We start from the raw sequence: 21103 nt of genomic DNA, 5'->3' as shown, positions 1-21103 counted from the left end.
GCCGGCCCGGCCTCCCGCCCCTCCCCCGCCCCAGCCGGGGTGTGGGTGTGGTCCGAGCTTCCACGGTGACTTCCAGCTTTGCGTCCAGAGCCCGCGAACGTTCCGAAGCCCGCAGCAGGTCTCCCGGGACCCGGCCCCGCGCGCTACCCCATTTCCCCGCAGCCTGCCTTCCCCGAGAACGTTCTGACACCCTCGGGTAACGCCCTCGAGCTCTCGGCACTCTCTCGGGATCGCTCTTATCATCGCCCCCTGTTGCTAGCTGGCGAACAGCGGCGGGAAGCATGCGGGACTACGACGAGGTGACCGCCTTCCTGGGCGAGTGGGGGCCCTACCAGCGCCTCATCTTCTTCCTGCTCAGCGCCAGTATCATCCCCAATGGCTTCAATGGTATGTCAGTGGTGTTCCTTGCTGCGACCCCAGAGCACCGCTGCCGGGTGCCGGACACCGCGAACCTGAGCAGCGCGTGGCGCAACCACAGTATCCCGCTGCGGCTGCAGGACGGCCGCGAGGTGCCGCACAGCTGCCGGCGCTACCGGCTCGAGGCGATCGCCAACTTCTCGGCGCTCGGGCTGGAGCCGGGGCGCGACGTGGACCTGGAGCAGCTGGAGCAGGAGAGCTGTCTGGATGGCTGGGAGTTCAGCCAGGACGTCTACCTGTCCACCATCGTGACCGAGGTGGGTGTGTGAGAGACCCTTCATCTGCATCAGTCCCCCTCAAGATTCCCCACTCCCCATCAAACCTAGCTGGCCCGCCACTGGGTTGTGTTTCTAATGCAAGGGTGCAGCCCAAGAGAGCAGGACTCACAATAGGCTCATTCCTGATCTTTCTGTACAGTACGGAGAGGATGGAGAAGGGAGTGTTGTCACCAACTGTCTTTTCCTTTCAAAGTTTCACAACAGATGAAGTTGTTTCTCAAGAGCCTAGATGGTGCCCCTGGGGAGGCCGAGCCCCAAGCCTCCCAGATATACAGGCTGAGTCAAGTTCCTATCAGTCAGAAGGACCAATGTGGGGGCTGCTGCTGAGCCCAAGCGCAGACACTAATGGGCAGGACTGCCTGTTCCTGGCCACAGACTTCTGGAAATGTCAGGGGCCTACTGTTCTGCCATAAGCTTATGGTAAGGCTTGGGCTCCTGTCCTGAGGCTCCAATTCTCTGGAAAGAAGCAAAAGGCCTCCTGATGCTGGCTGGGTGCAGAAAACCAGAGAAGGCACACCCTGTCCCCAAGGCACTTATGAAGAGACAGACTCACTGAGATCCCTCTAAGCACAGGGCCCAGTGGCAGACAGGGGCTCCAGCTTATACCAGTAGCCCCTTAGCATCCTAAGTGATTTGATGGCAGGTTTTCCAAATTTCAAGAATCAGGATATGCACATACTTTGCCACCCTCTGCATTTCCTGCTTCGCTTGTGGTCAGGTCCAGGAGATGCTGGGTCAGGGCACACGCTTTCTTCTAAAGAGGATATCCTCACAGACTAGTGTCCTGCTGTTGGCCAGGCAGGTAGGATTCCCCAGCTTCTGGCTCCTCCTCTGCTCTATGTTCCTCCCAAGGAAAACCCGAGGGTGTCTGTCATCTGCTAGTCCTTTATCCTCTTCCCTCAGCACAATGTAACAATCATCAGACAGCATGGCTGGCATCATGCTGGTCACTAAGCTGTAGACCTCTCAAAGCACAGATGCCTATGGGGCATACTGACCATGTTACAGGGAAGGCCAACATCAACCCTGGTTGATAACAGGGTCCTGGAGCTTGAATTCAAATCCTGATTGGTTTGCTGTGTGACCTGAGGCAAATATATTACAGGGTGGGTATAACAGGGTGAGGAAAATTCCAAGATGGGGTGATAAATTTGAGCTACGTCTGGAAATATGAGCAGGCAAAGGACATGGCAGATTCTGGGAATGGAATTCCATAGATCAGGATGGCTGGAGCTCAGGGAAGGCAGGTGAGGCTAGAAATGCCTACAAAGGCCAGAGGGCCTTGTAGGAATGTGGAGGAGTCAACTTTATTCTGAGGACAATGAGGAAATAGTAAGAGTTCTAAACAAGGGGTAACATGGCCAGATCTGTGTTTTTAGAAAGAGCTCACTCTAGCTGCTATGAAAAGCAAGCAGATAAATGAGGAAGCTGTGGGATTTGCTTCAGGAAGTGCTGGTGACTAGCCAGGAGTGATGACTGCAGAATCTACAGGACCTGTGGAAAGTGGGCTCAGCCTCTGGACCACCTCTAGATCCAGCTGGCATTGGTGCCATGCCTTCCTTGAGCCCTGAGGTAGCCATGCTTCTTTGAATTTGATCACCTAGCAGGGCCTCATAGTGCTTGCCCACTCCCACCCCACACACAGCCTGGCCCAAGGGCATTTAAGACTGGGGGCCAGCTCATTCCTCCTCAGTTCCTGGAAGTGTCATCAGCAGCTAAGCCAGAGCTGGCCCTGCTGGCTGCAGCCCTCTCTGACAGCTGCGTTGACCTGTCTCTTTCCCCTTCCTTGCTGGTTTTGTTCACCTCATAGTGTGAAGGGTGGATAGCTGCTGGCCTCCAAGTCTGTACCTACCCCCTTTGTGCCCTGCTCACAGGGAGGGGTCTGTGGGCACCTCTGGGATGCCCATCATCACGCACTCACATGTACACGCCAGAATTTGCTTTTTTCAGCAGCCTTTCCCTTCTTTGCTTCATTTTCAAATGGTGGAAGTAAAGTAAAAAGCAAAGGGTACTGGTGGTTGGAAGGAAGGAGAAAGTAGCCCTAGGGTGACTAGGATAGGGGTGGCTCTCCCCAGAGAGGTGGCACAAGGCAGAGTTCTGGAATCTGACTGAAGGGTCAGTTTGCTTCCATCACTGACCACCTGTCTGACTTCAGCAGGTTACATCACTGCTCAAAGTCTCAGTTTCCTTATCTTTAAAAGGGGATAAAAGTGTATGAAAAGATGCTCAACATCACTAATCATTAGGGAAACACAAACACAAATCAAAACCATAATGAGATATCACATCACACACATTAGGATGGCTATTATTTAAAAAGAAAGAAACAAACAAAAAACAGAAAATAACAAGTGTTGGCAAAGATGTGGAGAAATTGGAATCTTTGTGCATCATTAGTAGGAATGTAAAATGGTGCAGCCACTATGAGAAACAGTATAGCAGTTCCCCAAAATATTAAAAATAGAATTATCACATGATCCAGCAATTCAACTTCTTGGTATATATACGAAAGAATTGAAAGCAAGGTCTAGAGGAGATATTTGTACACCCACAGCAGCATCATTCACAGTAGCCAAAAGGTGGAAGCAACCCAAGTGTCCATCAACAGATGACTGGTTAAATGAAATGTGGCATATATGTACAATGAATGCATGTACATGGATATACAGTAGTTTCCTTCCTCGGGGGCTGATTTATTCATCCTGTGCAGTTACTAAGAATTGCTTTTTTTTTTTTTTTCTTTGGATCTTTTTTTTTTTTGTTGTTATAGAGTTGTATGAGTTCTTTGAAGAATTGCTTTTTTTTTTTTTTTCTTTGGATCTTTTTTTTTTTTGTTGTTATAGAGTTGTATGAGTTCTTTGAAGAATTGCTTTTTTTTTTTTTTTCTTTGGATCTTTTTTTTTTTTGTTGTTATAGAGTTGTATGAGTTCTTTGAAGAATTGCTTTTTTTTTTTTTTTCTTTTTAGGTTTATATTCCACATATAAGTGATATCATGTGATTTTCAACTTTTTCTGTCTGGCTTATTTTGCTTAGCATGGATATCTCAAGGTCCATCTATGTTGTCACAAATGTCAGTATTTCATCTCCTCTTATGGCTGAGTAATATTCCATTGTATATATGTACCACAGCTTCTTTAGCCAATTATCTATTGTAGGACACTTCAGTTGCTTCTATGTCCTGACCACTGTGAATAATGTTGCTCTGAACATCGATGTGCGAATATCTTTTTGGATATGGGTTTTCAAGTCTTTGGGGTACATGCCCAGTAGAGGGATTGCTGGATCATATGGTAGATCAATTCTCAGTTTTTTGAGGAACCTCCATACTGTTTTCCATAGTGTCTGTACCAATTTGCAGTCCCACCAGCAGCGTATGAGGGTTCCTATTTTTCCACATCCTCTCCAACATTTGTTATTACTTGTCCTGTTGATTATAGCTATTCTAACAGGTGTGAGATGGTATCACATTGTGGTTTTGATTTGCATTTCCCTCATAGCTAGCGATGTTGATCATCTTCTCACATATTAGTTGGCCATTTGTATGTCCTCTAGGGAGAAGTGTCTGTTCGGGTCCACTTCTCATTTTTTCATTGGATCATTTGTTTTTTTGTTGTTATTGAGTTGTATGAGTTCTTTGAAGAATTGCTTTTTTAACTTTATTTTGAAATAACTTTTGATTTAGAGAAAAGTCATGAAAATAGCACAGAGAATTCGCATATACCCAGCTTTCCTTAATGTCCATACTTTATATGACCATAATTTATTTATTAAAACCAGGAAATTAATATTGGTTACAATATTCTTAACTAAAACTTCAGACCTCGTTCAGATTTCACCAGTTTTTCCACTAATGTTTCTTTCCGTTGTAGGATCCTATCCAGGACTTCACATTATATTTGGTTGTCATGTCTCCTTAGTCTCTCATCTGTGATAGTTCCCCAGTCTTTCCTTATCGTTCATGACCTTGACACTTTTCATAAGTCTATCAGTTTATTCTGATGAGTCTTCTACAAATTGGGTTTGTGTGATTTCTCTAATGATAAGATTGAGTTTGTGAGCTTTTTGGTAAGAATACCATGGAAGTGATGTGTCCTCGGGGCATTGCACCAGCAGGTACATGATGTCATTATGGCTTATTACTGGCAGTGTTTACTTTGCTCTCTTGGTTAAGTTGGTATCTGCTGGGTTCCTACACTGTAAAGTTACCATTTTTTCCCTTTATAATTAAAAAGTATCTTGGAAGAGATACTTCGAGACTCTACAAATATCCAATTTCTCCACAAACTTTTACCCACTTGATATTATAGTATCCATCGCGGGACCTTAACTGAAACAACTATTTCTGTGGCGTTTGCCTAGTGGTGATTTGCATCTGCCACATTCCTTCCAATCTATCAACTGGAATTCTACAAAGAAGAACTTCCTCTTCACTCCCACTTATTTATTCATGCAATTATTACTTTATGTCAGTACAGACTCACGCATATTTATTTTGTTCCATGAGTTATAATCTAATACTATCCTATTTATTTTGTTGCTTCTGTTGTGCCAGCTTGAACCAAGTTATTTTTCTCTTTAAGAGTAAAGAATGTGAAAGTCAGGATAAGGTTCTTTATCTCTCTCTGGAGTCAGAGTTAGAGGAGCCCGTGTTTGGCTCTGGAGTAGCAATGCAGGAACAGAAGCAGAAACAGATAGATTTGGCCCAACAGGGACCCCAAGTGTCCTCAAAAGGTGTGATGATGGAGTCCTTATCACTAAAACCTACTGCAGTTGTGAGACCAGTCTCTCCGGGCACAGCCCTCCATATAGCCCTCAGTGTCATGGACCCCATAAAGCTCAATGTGTGAGGAAGCTCAGAGGCCCCTTGCCTTGAGGCCGAAGGAGTTCTCCAGGGGCCGAGATCCATCAACAGGGCCACAGGCTGAACAATGGGGGTGAGCTTAGCTTCAAGCCAGGGCCTAAGCATGGGCTGGCCTCCACTTTAAACACATCCTCTTTTCCCATGGAGCATCAGATAGCCTTGACCCGCTTTAGTTTACGGGCTGGGAAAACTAGGCAGTCACCTCTGAGCCAGGCACCACTTCTCCTAGGCCCCATGCTCCAGAGGCCCTGAGGGCACTGGTTTTGGTAAGGACCAGCCTTCTGTGGCAGGCTAAGAGCAGCCTGAGGCACTGCTTCTCCACCAGATAGACTTCTAGCCTCTCCTGCAGCTGGGTGCATCCTCTAGGAACCCAGAGGTGGAGCTGCTGGTGGCTATGCCCTTAAGCATTATAGAGCCTCCAGCAAAGGGCCTGAAGGCATGTGCTTTGTGCTGTCTTTCCTGGGACCTGGGGTCAGGGCCTGGACAGAGCAGGACACACTGATTTCCACCCACAATCCAAGGATATAAAGTAGGAACAAGGGGGCCTCATCTCTGCTAACAGAGCACTTATGGGAGGCTTTGGGAACAGCATAGAAGAGAATGATGAGACAGACTGAGCCTGGCGTTTGGCTGGCTACTATATAGGCCTCCAAATGGCAGCTTACAGGGATGTGCCTCCCCTTAGGGCATGGCTGGACTCTGGCAAAGGTGAAACTTTGAGCAGCAGGCAGGTTTAAGCTATTTTCTTCCCATCAGGCCTGCAGGCTGCCCCGGGATATTGCTGGTTGGTCTGGGGACTGGCAACTTGGCTGTTAGAACAGACTGAATATTAACCAAGTTCGCATTCAGACCTGCACTCTGGCAAATTCCAAAGCGCGTAAGGTGTGGGGACTTCTGTAACCAGCAACTTTTATTTCCAGTCAGCGCTTCAGAAAGATTTTGCCAGAGAAGAAATAAAGGAGACACAGGGGCATTCCCTAGCTCTGGCCTGAATGTGCTTGCCTGTTTATTTATCAGCTGCCTCGCCCCAAACAATTTGCCTGTGTCCTCTCAGCTGCGTTCCTTCAACAATAGCCACCAGGAACTCAGAGTGTGCCTTTGTCTAGAGGCTGCTTCACCTACACCTCCTGCCAAGTTTCTGGATAAACAGACTTTGTCTGTTGCTCCTGGTGGGCAGCAGAACCCTCACACAGTAGTCAAGAGGTAGGGTGGCATGTTGTCAAAAACAAGGCTTTGTCAGGGCTGATCAGACAAACTGCAGATGCCTCGGACCTCTGAAAGGACTGTAATTTCTCCCTTGTGACAGACCAAATTCGATTTATATTCAAGACTAATGCAAGCCTGCCTTGTTATCTGAAACCTTGGTGTAGTTTTAAGCTTGTTTCTGGAACCCCAAAGAAAGGCTACGATCACCATTTGGAGAAGAGACAGTGCAGAAAGAATAGGGGGTCTGGGGAAAGGCTAGGTTGACTCACATGCTCAAGTAGTTGTCACAGACAGTCCACGACTGTGGGTTCCTGCTCTGTTTGCAGGACTGCGAGGCAGGTTCACAGTGGAGCCTTTCAGATCATCCCCTTGGTACCCGGTGGCTGGCACATTCCCCATTCCATTTGCACATGTTCCCGGAGTGAAACCTGGTAGAACTGTGATGGATTCCATGCTGGGATGCAAGGGGAGAGCCAGGTCCCTGAGTGCCTCTTCTCCTTCCCTCAAACCCTCCACTCCTATCCCTGCCATCCCACTCAAACTCCTTGGGTCTTTTGCTTGGGTTTAGCCCCCGATGACTACAGAACTCTTCACTGAGGCCTCTCCACCTAAGCTTGCTTTTTCTTTACCTCTAAAATGAAGAAAGATACTGAGAACACTTTAAGGTTTAGCCTACCTTAATTCTCAAGCTCTGAGTTTCCGAGGCTTAATTCCTGGTGAATGCAGTCAGGAGATTGGGAGATTCCATTCTTTACTCAGCCCCTAATCATATAGTGGCAGCCAGGCCTCAGGGTCCACAGGCCAAGAATACTGGGACGCTTGACCCACTTGTTTGTAGGGTGGGATTGATCACCCTTGTCCCAGCTTGTTTGTAGGGTGGAGTTCCCACGCCATGAGAGGCAAGCGGAAAAGACAGAGGCTACCCCCCCAACCCAGCATCCAACTCATAAAGTAGGGGCATCACTCTGAGGGCTACTTTCTGTGCACCTAGCTCTGGAGCAGGAGCTCAGAGATTTTCCCCAAGGAAAGAGGTAGCCCTGTTACAACAGAGAGCTCTGAAGTTGTCCCTACAGAAAATAATTTCATCTGAAACAGAGTGTGCAGAAGTTGAAGCCCAAGCTGCTCTGGAAAACAATGGAGAATGTGGTGATGAAAAAAGAGGAGAATGGGAGCTCCCTTAGAACAATGAGCTAGCCCACAGGTCAGCTAGTTCACCAGAGAGAACTAGAAAAGGAACAAAACCTCAACGACTTGCCTCAGAAACTACTCCTGCAAAAGGGCTTGAATTGAATGGAACTAGATTGTGGGATGATTTATGGCACCAGGGCATTTTTGAAAACAATAAAGTTGACAGCTGGGTGTGATATTGGCAGTGGCAGACAGCTTAATAGAAAAATAATGGAAAGAGACAGGCAAAGAGAGGCCTGCTAAAGCCATTGTCATCCCAGGGTGACTGTGCACATGCCTCAGGCTGTGCTCTCTGAGAAGCAATATCAGAGGCTTCACATTGCAGGGGAACCAGACTTCACTCAGAGCCCAGCCAAGTCACTAAACAAATAAATAAGCAAAAAAATGAAAAACAAGCCTCCCTAGGGCATGGGTGGGGTTCAATACTCAGAATTTCCACAATATAGTTCCTAATATGTCCAGTTTTAAACAAAAAAATTATAAGACATGCAAAGAAACAGGAAAATATGATCCATGCACAGTGGAAAAAGCAGGCAACAGAAACTGACCGAAAGGGGCCAGACGGCACATCTAATGAAGACTTCAAAACATCATTGTAAATTCATTCAAAAGACTAAAGGAAGTCATACTCTAAAAAGTAAAAGAAGGTATGATGACAATGTCTCATCAAATATAGAATATCAATTAAGAGATAAAAAATTAAAGTTATATTAAAAATTAAATAGAAGTTCTGGAGCTGAAATGTACAGTAACTGAGATTTTTAAAAATTCATGGGAAAGCCTTAATAGTAGATTTGAACACACAGAAGAGAGAATCAGCAAGCTTATACATAGGGCAATAGAAAATATGCAATCCAGAAATGAGAGGGAAAAAAAATGAAGGAAAAAAAAGAGAGGAAAAAAAATGAAGGAATGAAGGAAAAATGAACAGAGCCTTAGAGAAATGAGGAACACCTTTAAGCCCACCAACACATGTGTAATGGGGATATCAGGAGAAGAGAGAAAAGTAGAAAAAAAAATACTAGTCAAAGAAAGAATGGCTGGAAATTTTCCAAATTTGATGAAAAACATTAATCTACACAGGTCAGAGCTCAACGAACTCCAAGTAGAAGAAACAAAAAGAGTTTCACACACAGACATATAATGGTAAAACTGCCAAAAGACAAACACAGAGGGGAAAAATTTAAAGCAGCAAGAAAAATATGACTTGTCACATATTAGGGAACCCCAATAAAATTTATGTTTGATTCATCATCAGAAACAATGGAGGCAAAAAAGCAGTGGGATAACATATTCACAGTGCTGAAAGAAAAAAGATGTCAAGAATTTTATTTCTAACAACACTATCTTTTGAAAATTAAATAAAGATACTCCCAGATACACAAAAACAGAGAATTTTTTGCTAGCAGTACTTCCTTACAAGAAGTTCTAATGGCAGTGCTTCGGGAATAATTTTTTAAATGCAGAACTTCTGTTCTGAAAACTACAAAGCATGTTTGAAAAGAATTAAAGACTGAAATAAATGGAAAGACATCTCATGTTCTATTTAAGAAGCAGAAGACATCGTATTGTTAAGATGACAACATTCCCCAAACTGATCTACAGATTCAACACAAAAGATGCTCAGTATCATTAATCATTAGAGAAATGTCAAATCAAAACCACAATGAAATACTTCTTATCACCAACTGAAATGGTTAAAATTAAAAAGGCATACAATAACAAATGTTGGTAGGAATATAGAGAAATTGAAACCTTCATTTATTCCTATTGAGATTGTAAAATGATGCAGCCACTTTAGAAAAACAGTGTAGGAGTTCCTCGAAAGGTTAAACATAGATTTACCATATGACTCAGCAATCTTACTACTATATACATACCCAAGAGAAATAAAAACACATGTCCATGCAAAATCTTGTACACAAAAGTTCAGAGTAGCATTATTCATAGTAGCCCCAAAGTGGAAACAACTACATGTCTATCAACTGATGAATAACTAAATAAAATGTGGTATTGCCACACAATGGTATATTATTCAGCCATAAAAAGATGAAGTACTGACATATGCTACAACAACATGGATGAACCCAGAAAACCTTATGTTAAGTGAAAAATGCCAGGCACAAAAGACCACATTTTGTATGATACCACTTATATTAAGTGTTCAGAATAGGCAAGTCTATAGAGACAGAAAGTATATTAGTGTTTGCCAAGACCTGAGGGAAGAGAATGGGGAAGTGATTACTATGGGTAGGATTTCTTTCAGGGGTGGTGAAAACGTTCTAAAATTATGGTTGCACAACTCTGTGAATATACCAAAAACCACTGAAATGTACACATTGAAAGAGTGAATTTTATGGCATGTAAATTATATCTCAATATAGCTATGATAAACAAAAAGAATTAAATAGTAAGCTTTTATTCCCCCAACGGTCAAGAAATTTTTAGCTTTAAGTCGCAACTAAGTTATAAAGAAGACATCGGGGCAATGTATATTCTATTATCAACTAACTGCTGCTTCTTAGTTTCCCCCCTGGAATGAAAAATAACCATAAGAGGACAGGATCAAAATCCATTTTTCATTCTTAAATGGATTAATGCTAATTTTTCATTTATACTCATCTCTGAGATTGAAGTCCATTTATAAAGAGATGTCATACCTTGTGGTAAAAGCTTTTCTAGTTTTTAGTCATTGAATACAAAGTTGTTTCTAAGAATCTCTTTTGCCCAGTCAGGTTTAAGTGTAACCTGCTTTGCTTATTCATTTGCACTGTTTGTCCTGTCATGGTTTTGCTTCGGACAAAGGTGTGAGGTTAGTAGAAAGGGAACTGCCATTTAATGAGGCCTGTAATGTGTCAGACACTGTGTCAGACACTCTACTTACAATTCCTGTCCAATGCTCACAGCGTCCCCATGTGGGAGTATTGTCACCTCTTTGAAGATGAGAAAGCAGACTGATAGAAGTGAACTAGTGGCCCAAAGTCATACAGCCAGAAGTGGGAGAACCCAAGAGAACCTGTGCTCTTCGCTGAATATCAGGCTGCTCCCAAGTTCTCAATTCTATGTAGCTCAGGGGTACACTTACCTTTATGGTCTTTTATGGCTTTCATAAAGGCTAAAACTTTGGCTACTTGGAGAGTTCAAGGTTAAGGATGATTTTCAAAGGACAGTGTGTGATACCACATGTTTTCCAAACTTATTTTCCATCACTCATAAACGTTCAACGTTCGTTCCTCAACAGTTTGTTAAGCCTCCACCATGTGCCTGGCCTTGTGCAAGCATTAGTTATCTCAAATGGCTATACGAATGGGTTCAGGCTTTAGAAATTTATCCATCTCGAAAAGGATGAGGAAGGTGTGCCTTTTCCCCTCTCTAGCCAGAGAGCAAGGGCACAACGGCCCAGAACAGAGCCTGCCCTGCCCAGGACTGCTGGGCTCATGCATACACATGTGCATACCTGATCTGTCCAGTAAAATATGTTCAACCTTGAAATTTGTGGAGGCAGCAACCATGTCTGTTTTGTGCCTCACAGAGTCTGGCCCAGAGCAGGTGCTCAATGACAGTTGGATACATGATTAAGCAATTCCTGTACCAATCCACTAGAATGTCATCTGGTTGTTTCTGTGCTCTGTGCCTTCATTTCCTCATTTTTAAAACAAAGAGAGTACCCATTTCTCATGGCAACGTTGAGATCCCACGAGATAATACAGTGCACACAGAGTACTGTAGTGTATGGTACACTATAGCTGTCATTCCTATTATTACTATCGGGAGGGATGAGAGGCACATCCTTCTATGCCGAGAGTAGCCTCCTGTCCCCTTTTACCTCGTGACCTGGGTTTTTATTTCTTAAAGTAGAGCTGAAGGCTAGATGGTCCAGCTAAATAGCGCTCACTCTGCTGTGTCAGGAAACCTTGGTCTGAGACTCTGAGGATGAGAAGGACATAGTAATCCGGGGGAAAGGAGGGAGGCATGTCCAGTGCCTTCACCTTGCGCAGCTTGGGCCAGTTGGTTCCCAAGTCCCACTGTCTGTCCAAGGGTGTATGGGGGTGGGGTGGGGGAGAAGTTATGTTTCTGAAACGTCAGTGTCTGAGACCTGAAAGCACAGATCCAGAGGAAGGTGAGTTAGCTTCTCACCAGACCATCCCCATCAGCCTCTGAGCTGGCTGTGTAGATGTGTATCTGTGTGTGCATGTGTGTAAACTCATGTGCAGACACCTAAGGGACAGTTTTGTCCCATCGAGGAAAAGACTGTCTCCCACTGAGACTATTATGTCATTGTTTACCACAGGGAGTTCCTTGGGTCCTGGCCAGTGAGGCCCCAAGTCACACCCCTCGAACCCCAAGGGACTGGGGACAGGCAGGGCCTGGCCTCCCTGACAATAGCTCTGTGGAGAAAAGGGCTCCTCTTCAGGCTGATGGCTGATTTACTAGACTGCAGCCCATGAGCCTCAGCTGGAGCTTTGCCTGCCAATCCTGTGTCCTACCAGGCCCCTTGCAGCTTTCCAAAAGGACTCCTCAAGCACAGTAACTCCTCAAAAGGGGCCCCAGCCCTGGAGCCAACCATGGGCAACCGTAAGGTCCAGCCTTCCCTGCTGGGCGTGGGCAGGGTCTCCAAAGACAGATTGCAGCCTGCACGGGTCTGGGGCAGGTGGCTGCTCTTCCTGTATGGCCCTCTCCTGTGCTGATGATGCTGACAGGGCTTCTTGGGCCTTTCTTCAGGGAGGAAAGGGGACCGAGAGCCATGGCTGCATGGTCTCCAGTAAGAAAGTGATAGGGAGCTGGCCCTCACCTCACCCTTCCCAGCACCCTAGTTCAGAACTTCCTCTGCTCCATTCCCCAAAGAGACCAGGCTCGACCCACTACCAGGCCAGCTTCATGGGCGGGCAACCTGTGGTGTCACACAGGGCCCACACTTGGTTTTACTGCTCTGGTATTGACATCCTGAAATTCTTAATAATTTTTGAAGAAGGGTTTCCTGCATTTTCAGTTTGCACAGGGCCTGCAAATCAGGTAGCCAGTCCTGCCCACTACTTTCACTCGTGCGACACCTGGCTCCACATCTGACAGCTTTCTTCTCTCCTTTCTGTCGCTAAGTCCTATCTAGCCTCCTCTAAGGCAGAGTCCTGACAGAAAAAGTTCAAAAAAGCCACGAAGGAGGGAGAGCACATTATCTCGGGAAGGGCTTTTCTGCTCCACTTGCAGATGGAATGGTATTACTCGATAATGAACACGTCAGGACCCCTACCAAGCCCAAGGCTGAGGCCACGGTGGAGGCCTTCTACCCCTAGTCCTCTGCGGATGGAATTTAATAAGTTCATTTTGTCCAGCTTTTGGAGTTCATGTCCAAAGCAGTCGGTAATTCTCATGCCCATTTATTTGCTATGACTTCAGACAAATCCCAGTCTTAGAGCCTCCATTTACTCTTCTACAAAATGAGTCACACTCTACATCATGAGGTTTGGGGACCTCGATTATTCACCTCACTATGTATTGGAGCAGATACCAAACTTTTTTCTGACACTTTAGCTAGTGATTTTTGTAAGTGGGTGGCCAGTAATTCAGGCGCATGCCTCACCTGACTTTTCTGACCTCTAGGCTAGCTGGGCCATACAATTTTGGGGAGTTTGTGCCCTTGCCCCGAAAGTCCATTCAGCGACCCCAGATGAAGCAACCCTATTCTGGATGTGGTCTCAGATTTTTCCTTGGATTGTGCCTAAAGGGTAGAGAGCTGAGTTTCTGGACCATGCTGTCTTCCTTCTGCAGAGCTGTGCTTGGGCGCCCCGCCTGTGGCCAGCATCGTGGGCTCCGGGAGAGGCAACCTCATAAATCTTGCTACTGTTTCCAGGACAGAGGTGTTCTCAAGGACATTATCCTCAACATCACAGAGTGACCCTCTTTGTGGAAGGAAGGATCTAAGAGAGACTCTCTCAGGTCTCAGTATTCAAAACAACTCAGCTGCTGCAGAATGAGTTTACCACTTTGCGGGCTGTGGTCCTGTGAGCTGAGCTGCTGAGGCACTCCGAGCCGGATTTCAGGGTCTCCCTGGCAGGCAGGCAGGCAGGCCTCTGGGCGGGCAGGCAGGCAGGCAGGCCTCTGGGCGGGCAGACCGGCAGTCAGTGTTACCCTTGGCTTGGTTCTTTTGCGACCCCTCCTCCCTTGTGCTTTCTGTTTGCCCTGAATCTCTTTCCTTTTCGCTTCATACTTTTCTCTTGTCTGTGTCATTATACACTCCTCTCTCTGCTGCAGAATGAGGTGTGATATAAATATGTGAATTCGTTTTTAAATCTACTTGAGGGATGTTGTGAGGATTAAGAACTGAATTGCTTTGCAAATGTCATGGAAACAGCGCCACCAGCATGAAAGCTGGGATAGGGCAGAGGCAAGCGTCCTTCCTCTAGACCAGATCGTCTGGCCACACACAGCAAGCCCCTGACCCACAGCCCCCAAATATTTATTGGCACCTGCTTATTTATTAAATAAATGAAAGTTCATTGAACACACTTTGAAATTTTTATAACCTCCCTTGAGATTTTGCTGAATTGGCTTAAGTTATGAGCTGAGAACTAAAACTTTGACCAAAACCCTCATTGTATGGATCAACCAGCAGGGACTTGTCAGAGCTACAGCAGCCCATGGGCCCTGGAGCATGGGAGAGCCCACACTTCTGGGAAGGCTGTGTAGGAAGGAGGATGGAGAAGTGTAAATGGGAGATAAGGTCCCCTCCCCCTCACATAGTGGGGCCCTGGATCAGGACCCCAGACTGGCCTGTGGTGTAACGGGACCAGGGAGCACAGGGGTCTCCTAAGGAGTTTGCCCAGAGCATGTGGTCAGAGACCCTCTGGGACAAGGCAGAGGAAACTTTTACACCTGTACCAACTGACCGTGCCTTCTGTACTGTCCCTCAGGAGTTTCTAACATCTTCCCTCTGTGCTCTGATGCCTTCTGAAGTAGACGTGCCACCTCTACTTCATAGTGCTTTGCAGCTGAGGGTCACCAGTCATAGCCGCGGCCTTAGCTCGCTTCTTGCTGCGTGATGTAAGCAGAACCGGAGATGTCACCCTCCCTTTCAGAAGAGGAGGGGGAGTCTCAGAGAGGACAGCGACCTGCCCAGTGAATGGTAGTCAGGAGCCAATCCCCGGGCCATGAGGCCTATGCCCTTTGCACAAAAGTGAACCTGCCCGGCTGCCGTACTGATAGTCTCTCGGAACCTGGCTGGGGCTGGGCCTGCTGGGGAGCTGGGCTCACGCTTCCTGTTGTCGTCCCTGGCAGTGGAATCTGGTGTGTGAGGAAGACTGGAAGACACCCCTCACCTCCTCCCTGTTCTTCGTCGGCGTGCTCTGTGGCTCCTTTGTGTCTGGGCAGCTGTCAGACAGGTAAGGAGGCTGGGAGGGAGGAAAGATGGGATGGGGCCCCTTGCCAGTTCACTTACTGCCTTGGAGATGGACTGAATTTAAGCTATTTTAACCCAGAGAAAGGGAGGCCCCTCAGGCTAACAAATCAGTGATCAGAGGAGCTGCGATGTCTCCCATTCTCCCTGCCCTCAACCCCTTGCCAGACCCACTGGAAAGTGAAGTCATCATATCATCAAACACCTCAAAAAAGACCCTGCTGCCATCACCACAGTCTCCCACCCCACCTCTGACTCTCAGAAGACATGTGATCTATCCACAAACAACCATCAGCCAGAGTCAGGGCCAGACTGCGAGCAAGTGCCTACTAACTGTGAGCCCACCTCTGCTTCGAGTCCCCCGGCCAGGCATCGGGGCCACAGTGCCGACCTGGAGCTCTCAGTCTGCAGGAGACAGCATCACAGCTCCGCTGGCCCCTGAACATTCTGTGGGGGCCAGAGCAGAATGCTAAATGGCAGTGATGGCAATGAACCTCCCCTAGTTACGAAGCCCAAGGGGACCCCAAGCTCAACAGCCTGAGACCTGAGTTTGGAAAATGGGGCGGAAGACTGTGCTGCTCGCATCTGCACTCCATCCTCCTATCGGTCACTATCAGAATGTGAAATTAAGACTTAAGCCAACTACAGTGTCACTGATAGACATCGCTGTAAGCTACACTTCCCATAGAGTGGTGGTTGGCAATTTTGGTTGCACATCAGACTCACCTAGGAAAATTTTTTAAATCTCAAGGTCCAAACCAATTTCTGGACAATAAAAATCTTGGGAGTATGGTGCAGGTACCAGTATTTTTTGAAGCTCTTCAGGTGATTCTAAGCGTAGCTCAGGTTGAAGACCACACGTACAGGGAATTCCCACATTGCTGATATCAGATGTACCTGCAATCTGTACTGTACCCACCTTCTAGAAATGTGGCGGCAGCTTCTACCCGTGGCTCATTCTAAAGAGATTTCCTCATGGTCCTTGCCTAAGCTGCTCTGGGCTGTCAAGATATGGTGCTTCCGCAGGAGGCTTAGGATCTCAAAAGAGCCTTCCTAGGCAGATGAATGCCTGAAGCCTCGCCAAGGAGGAACCTGGGAGGATGTGACAGGGAAAAAAGTCTGTAACAGCCCTGAAAAAAAACCAATCTGCAGCAATACCTGACTCGGCGTTTGCCGCACGCCCTGAGCTGCAGCGCTGCTGTCACCTGCACGTGTCATGTTTCATCCTGTGCTGTACTCTACAGGTTTGGCAGGAAGAGCATCCTCTTCTCAACCATGGCTGTGCAGACTGGCTTCAGCTTCTTTCAGATTTTCTCCATCAACTGGGAGATGTTCACTGTGTTATTTGTCATCGTTGGCATGGGCCAGATCTCCAACTACGTGGTGGCCTTCATACTAGGTAGGAATGGCTTCTGACCTGCAGGACTTCTCTGTCCAACTCCCTGGGAGGCCCAGGAAGAGAAGGCCACTGAAAGGGGCACAGGGAGTGCTCTCAATCAGCACGGAAGGGAGCACCTCAACCCATGGGCTGGGCTCCCCAAACAGGTCAGCCTCAGACATATGTGCAGGTGAGGGGGCTGCAGCCACAGGTTTTTTTGATCTGGCCATGGGCGAGGCAGGCACTCACAGGAAGCCAGCTCTGTGCTGGGTGCTGAAATGCGGTGGTGAATAGGAGCTGGAGCTGGTGGGAACCAGCTACATAATAACTGAAACACATTTCAGGAGCACAAGGCTTGGGAGAGGCACAGAGGAGGGGTCTTGGGGGCGAGATGGCCTAGGGATGTCTGTGATCTGAGCTCTGAAAACTCAAGACTTCTGCCTAGGACAGGGCAAAAGGGTGTTCCTGGCAGCCATGCATGGGGTAGTTGGTGTGGCTGGTATATAGGTAGAAGAGGCACATGTCGGATGGGAGTTCAGTGCTAGCCTGCAATCATTGGGCAGATCTGCTCTCACCCTGAGTCAGAGCCCACCCCCAGAGCATATCAGCTGCCTGCAGGACCAGCCTAACTGCTGATAGTAGTCCTGTCTCCTAGCTACAGCTTGCTTTTGGAATATCACGCTACATGAGGGGACCTTACAAGCTAAAGGCCACAACCCTCATCAACTTTTCCTGGGAGGAAGTGAGGTGAACCCCAGGCAGGTTGATCAGGGAGTCCATGTGAGTAAGAGTCCCCAACATGCTCTGAGCCCACCTGCTCTCTCTGAACAGGTGAGAGTAGAGGAGACGAAAGGCACTTCCGGGACAATAGACACCAAATCTCATAATATCCAGTGTGATGATGTATTCTTGTGGGCTTGGTGCTTCTCACTTTATCTCTTTTGTCATACTGTAATTCTTAGCAGTGTCCCTTTAATATAAGTCTAATGATTCTTGTCTCACAAGGCTGAATGTGGTAAAATGATTCCGATCACTCTTAGGAGTCTGGATGACTCATCAGCTCTGGAGATGCTGTGTTCTCTTAGTTGAGGATGCGTACACCCTATGTCAGGTTGCCAAGATGGAATTGTTCAAATTCCACTTCTTTAATCATTTGCAAAGAAACCCTTGCTGTGGGCCCAGCCTCAGTGTCTGAAGAGGGGAGGAGGGTAGAGCATGCTGCAGCCACATGGACCTGGCGGACAGTACCCTCTTCACAGCTTCCAGCAGGACCAGGGCCTCTCTCTCCCCGGTAGGGAAAAGAAAGGGAGGGAAATTTTCTTAAAGAAGGTCATGGGTGTCAAAGACACAGAGAGCTTCAGGCCAGTGGTGCTGGAAACTGGAGATTGCAGAGATTTAGGACAGAAATTGCAACTTCCTGATGTCTGATGGGCCCCAAGGACACAGAGTTCTTGGGCACAGCAAAGCCTATCTCATGGTTCTCATGGTCTAAATCCACCGGAATCTGCCTTTCTTGTGGTGATCCCTCTGATACCTGAAAGGTCCAATGTGTGGCTCTGCTTGGGCCAGAGACACACTAAAGACTAAACAGGCCTCCCCTAAACACAGAGCTCTGCCCAAGGTCAGCAGACTCCTTCAGGAGGACCTAAAGGACCATCTGAAGTGGAAGGGCAGAAAGTTATGGTGAAGCCAGGGAAGGCTTGTCATTGAGACTGGGAGCCAGGTGGGGTTTGTGCCATGCGTGGCATCCCTTGGGTTCTGCCTTTTCAGTGGCACATGGTGCTTCTGGGCCCCTAAAACCTCCCCTGTGTGAATGAGACTGAGAGAGCCCACCCCAGGCCTCCTGTGGGAAAGTCCTGCCTGCTGGCCCTGACACCACACGCTGCTCCCTCCCTGCTGCCCATGCTGAGAAAAGGGAGAGAGCCAAGGGGAGAGTAAGGGCATGTCACATCAGTCAGAGCCTAGCTGTGCAAACCAGCGATCAGTGGGCGGGACTCTGAGTGCAGTGGCTCCCATCAGCCTGGGCCCGGGAGTGTTGCAAGGTGCTCAGGGAGCCACCCTGGCTCCACCTTTCCTCATTCGTGCTCTGTGGGAAGCTGCTGACTTTGTGTCCCGGTAGGAGATTCTTTGTGTTGAGTTCTCAGGTCTGAACCTTTTTAAGAGAGTCACTGGAAACCAAACTGCTCCCTGGAAACAGCGACTCTGCCATCGGTGCCTGGAATGGGGTGGGGTGGGGTGGGGTGGGGTGGAGCCAGTCCAGGCAGTGCTGCGGCTGGCTTCCCTGCAGCCCGGCAGCGCTCTCTGGTGTTTCAGGGCTATAACAATCAACTCCCGGTTCTGACTAAAATAAACAGAAGCTTGAGGTCTGGACTGTTCTTTCTGGGCCTTCACTTTGCCCTGTGGCTCTAGGGAAGGGTTGGCAAGACTCTGCGATGATAATTTCCAGTTTAAGAGTCTTCACATTAATTCAGGAAATGAAATTACTTCTATGAATTACTCCCATCCTCGAAGTGGTGCAGAAATGGATCCTTTCCTTGCTCTGCTTCCTCTGAGTTTAGGAGACGAGAGAAAAGGGAAGGAAGGAACAGTCCTACCCAAAAGAACATAAAATGGCTACACCTGAAAGTAAGGGAGCTGCCTTTCTTAGGACGCTGGTTTAGGAGGACGGGACCATTCAGGACCAAGGACGTGGACCCTCCCCACATTCTCGCTCCCCTCACTACCTCCTACTATTTTCCAGAAATAATACCTTCAGCCCATGCACGGCCTTCTGGGGAAAGTACCAGCAGCGTCCTCCTTTATCCCTCATAACTAGCTGCTTAAATTTATTTCGCACACCTACCTACCTCCTCTCTTGACTCATCCATTAATTCGGTATTTTCCCAGTACTCCTAACGCTGACCTCCTATGCAGCATTTGTTCCGGCATGTTGAACTGTTTAAAGCTCCGCTTTCTCTAATGTCTAGATGTGTTTTACCTTTCGATAAGTATGTAACTGATTGCATCTTCCCTTATCACTGGCTACCAGGAAGCTCAGGCAAAATTGAAATTTAACTCTATCAATTATGCAGCCTTTATCAGCCACATATTTTTTAAATGTTTTTAAATTGAGATATAATTTGCATACCATAATACTCACTCTTTTAAAGTATATCACTCAGTGGTTATTAGTATATCCACAAAGTTGCGCAACCATCAACTCTATCTAACTCCAGAACATTTTCTTCACCCCCAAAGAAACCCTGTACCATGAGCAGTCACTTTCCCCAGCCCCTGGCAACCGCTAATCTACTTTCCATCTGTATGAATGTGTCGATTCTGGACATTTCCGATAAACGGAATCATACGATACGTGGTCTTTGTGACTGGCGTCCTTCACTTAATGTTTTCAAGGTTGGTCCATGTTGGAATATGCATCAATATTCCATTGTATGGACATACCACCTCCTGTTCCTCCATTCATCAGTGAATGGACATCTGGGTTGTTTACACGTTGGGGCTATTAGGACTAATGCTGCTATCAACATTTGAGCACAAGTTTTTTCTGGATATATTTTCAGTTCTCTTGGGTAGATACCTAGGAGTGGAATTGCTGGGTCATATGGTAATGTATGTTTAACCATGTAAGGAACCGCCAGACTGTTTTCCAAAGTGATCAGTTGCATATTTTTGTTCTTTCTCCAAGACATACCTTTCAACTTTTCTTTATGTTTTACTTTAATGCTACTATTATGTTATTGTATCCAAGTGATAAGCTACCTCAAAATCTTCAAGGGATGAAATGGGGTATAAATACATTTTAAAGGATGCAGAAATTTGTCTATGTCCCTTGTTTGCACTGCACCTTGTGAGAGAAGCACTGAGCAGGGAGACTCAGGGAGGAGGAAAGATTCACATCGGTCTGTGTTCTAGGAGCTCACATCTGGTTAGCAGATGCAGCCAAGGTGGTTACATGGGTCGGGGCAGGGGTACGGTGAGCGCAGATAACCTTTCTGGGTCTATGCAGAGATAGGTAAGGTATTCTTAACTAGAATGATCTGTAAAGGTTTATAGAGGGGAGAGAGGGAGGCCTGAGCAGGGGAATGTCTGTTAATTTGAAGAGAATTCTGAGTATTTTACAGGGTGCAAAGAGAGATTTTGCTACCTTCCAGCGGGTCTCTTGGTCAAAGGCACTTCCCATCATTCCCCTGACATCTAGCACATTTCAGCTGTTTGACCAGGATAAAGGAATTATCTATTCCTGAGCATTGACCAAATGCCAGACACTCTACTAGGCACTTTACATACATTATCTCAGTTCCCATAATAATAACTTTATGAAGTAGGACTATCAAAGTCACTCTAGCAGCAAATGAGCATCAAGGAGCTTAGGGTCTCTGCACAT

At 46.9% G+C, this 21103-nt stretch overlaps 1 protein-coding gene across 3 annotated transcripts in view; it reads left to right on the top strand.

Moving 5' to 3' along the window:
* Positions 1–30: 30 nt before the first annotated feature.
* Positions 31–21103, top strand: part of SLC22A4 (solute carrier family 22 member 4) — a 39147-nt gene continuing 18074 nt past the window's right edge. For 2 of the 3 annotated variants that reach the window (XM_006923156.3, XM_025040693.1), the window contains exons 1-3: positions 31–674; positions 15224–15327; positions 16586–16740. In XM_006923156.3, the coding sequence (XP_006923218.1) occupies positions 282–674; positions 15224–15327; positions 16586–16740 (652 nt within the window). In that variant the 5' untranslated portion in view covers positions 31–281. The remainder of the gene's footprint in view (positions 675–15223; positions 15328–16585; positions 16741–21103) is intronic. The other variant, XM_025040694.1, reaches the window with a different exon arrangement.

This window comes from Pteropus alecto, unplaced genomic scaffold (assembly GCF_000325575.1).
Source record: "Pteropus alecto unplaced genomic scaffold, ASM32557v1 scaffold78, whole genome shotgun sequence".
Lineage (NCBI taxonomy): Eukaryota > Metazoa > Chordata > Mammalia > Chiroptera > Pteropodidae > Pteropus > Pteropus alecto.
Note: the sequence above shows the minus strand (reverse complement) of the source record. Positions and strands in the feature narration are given on the sequence as shown.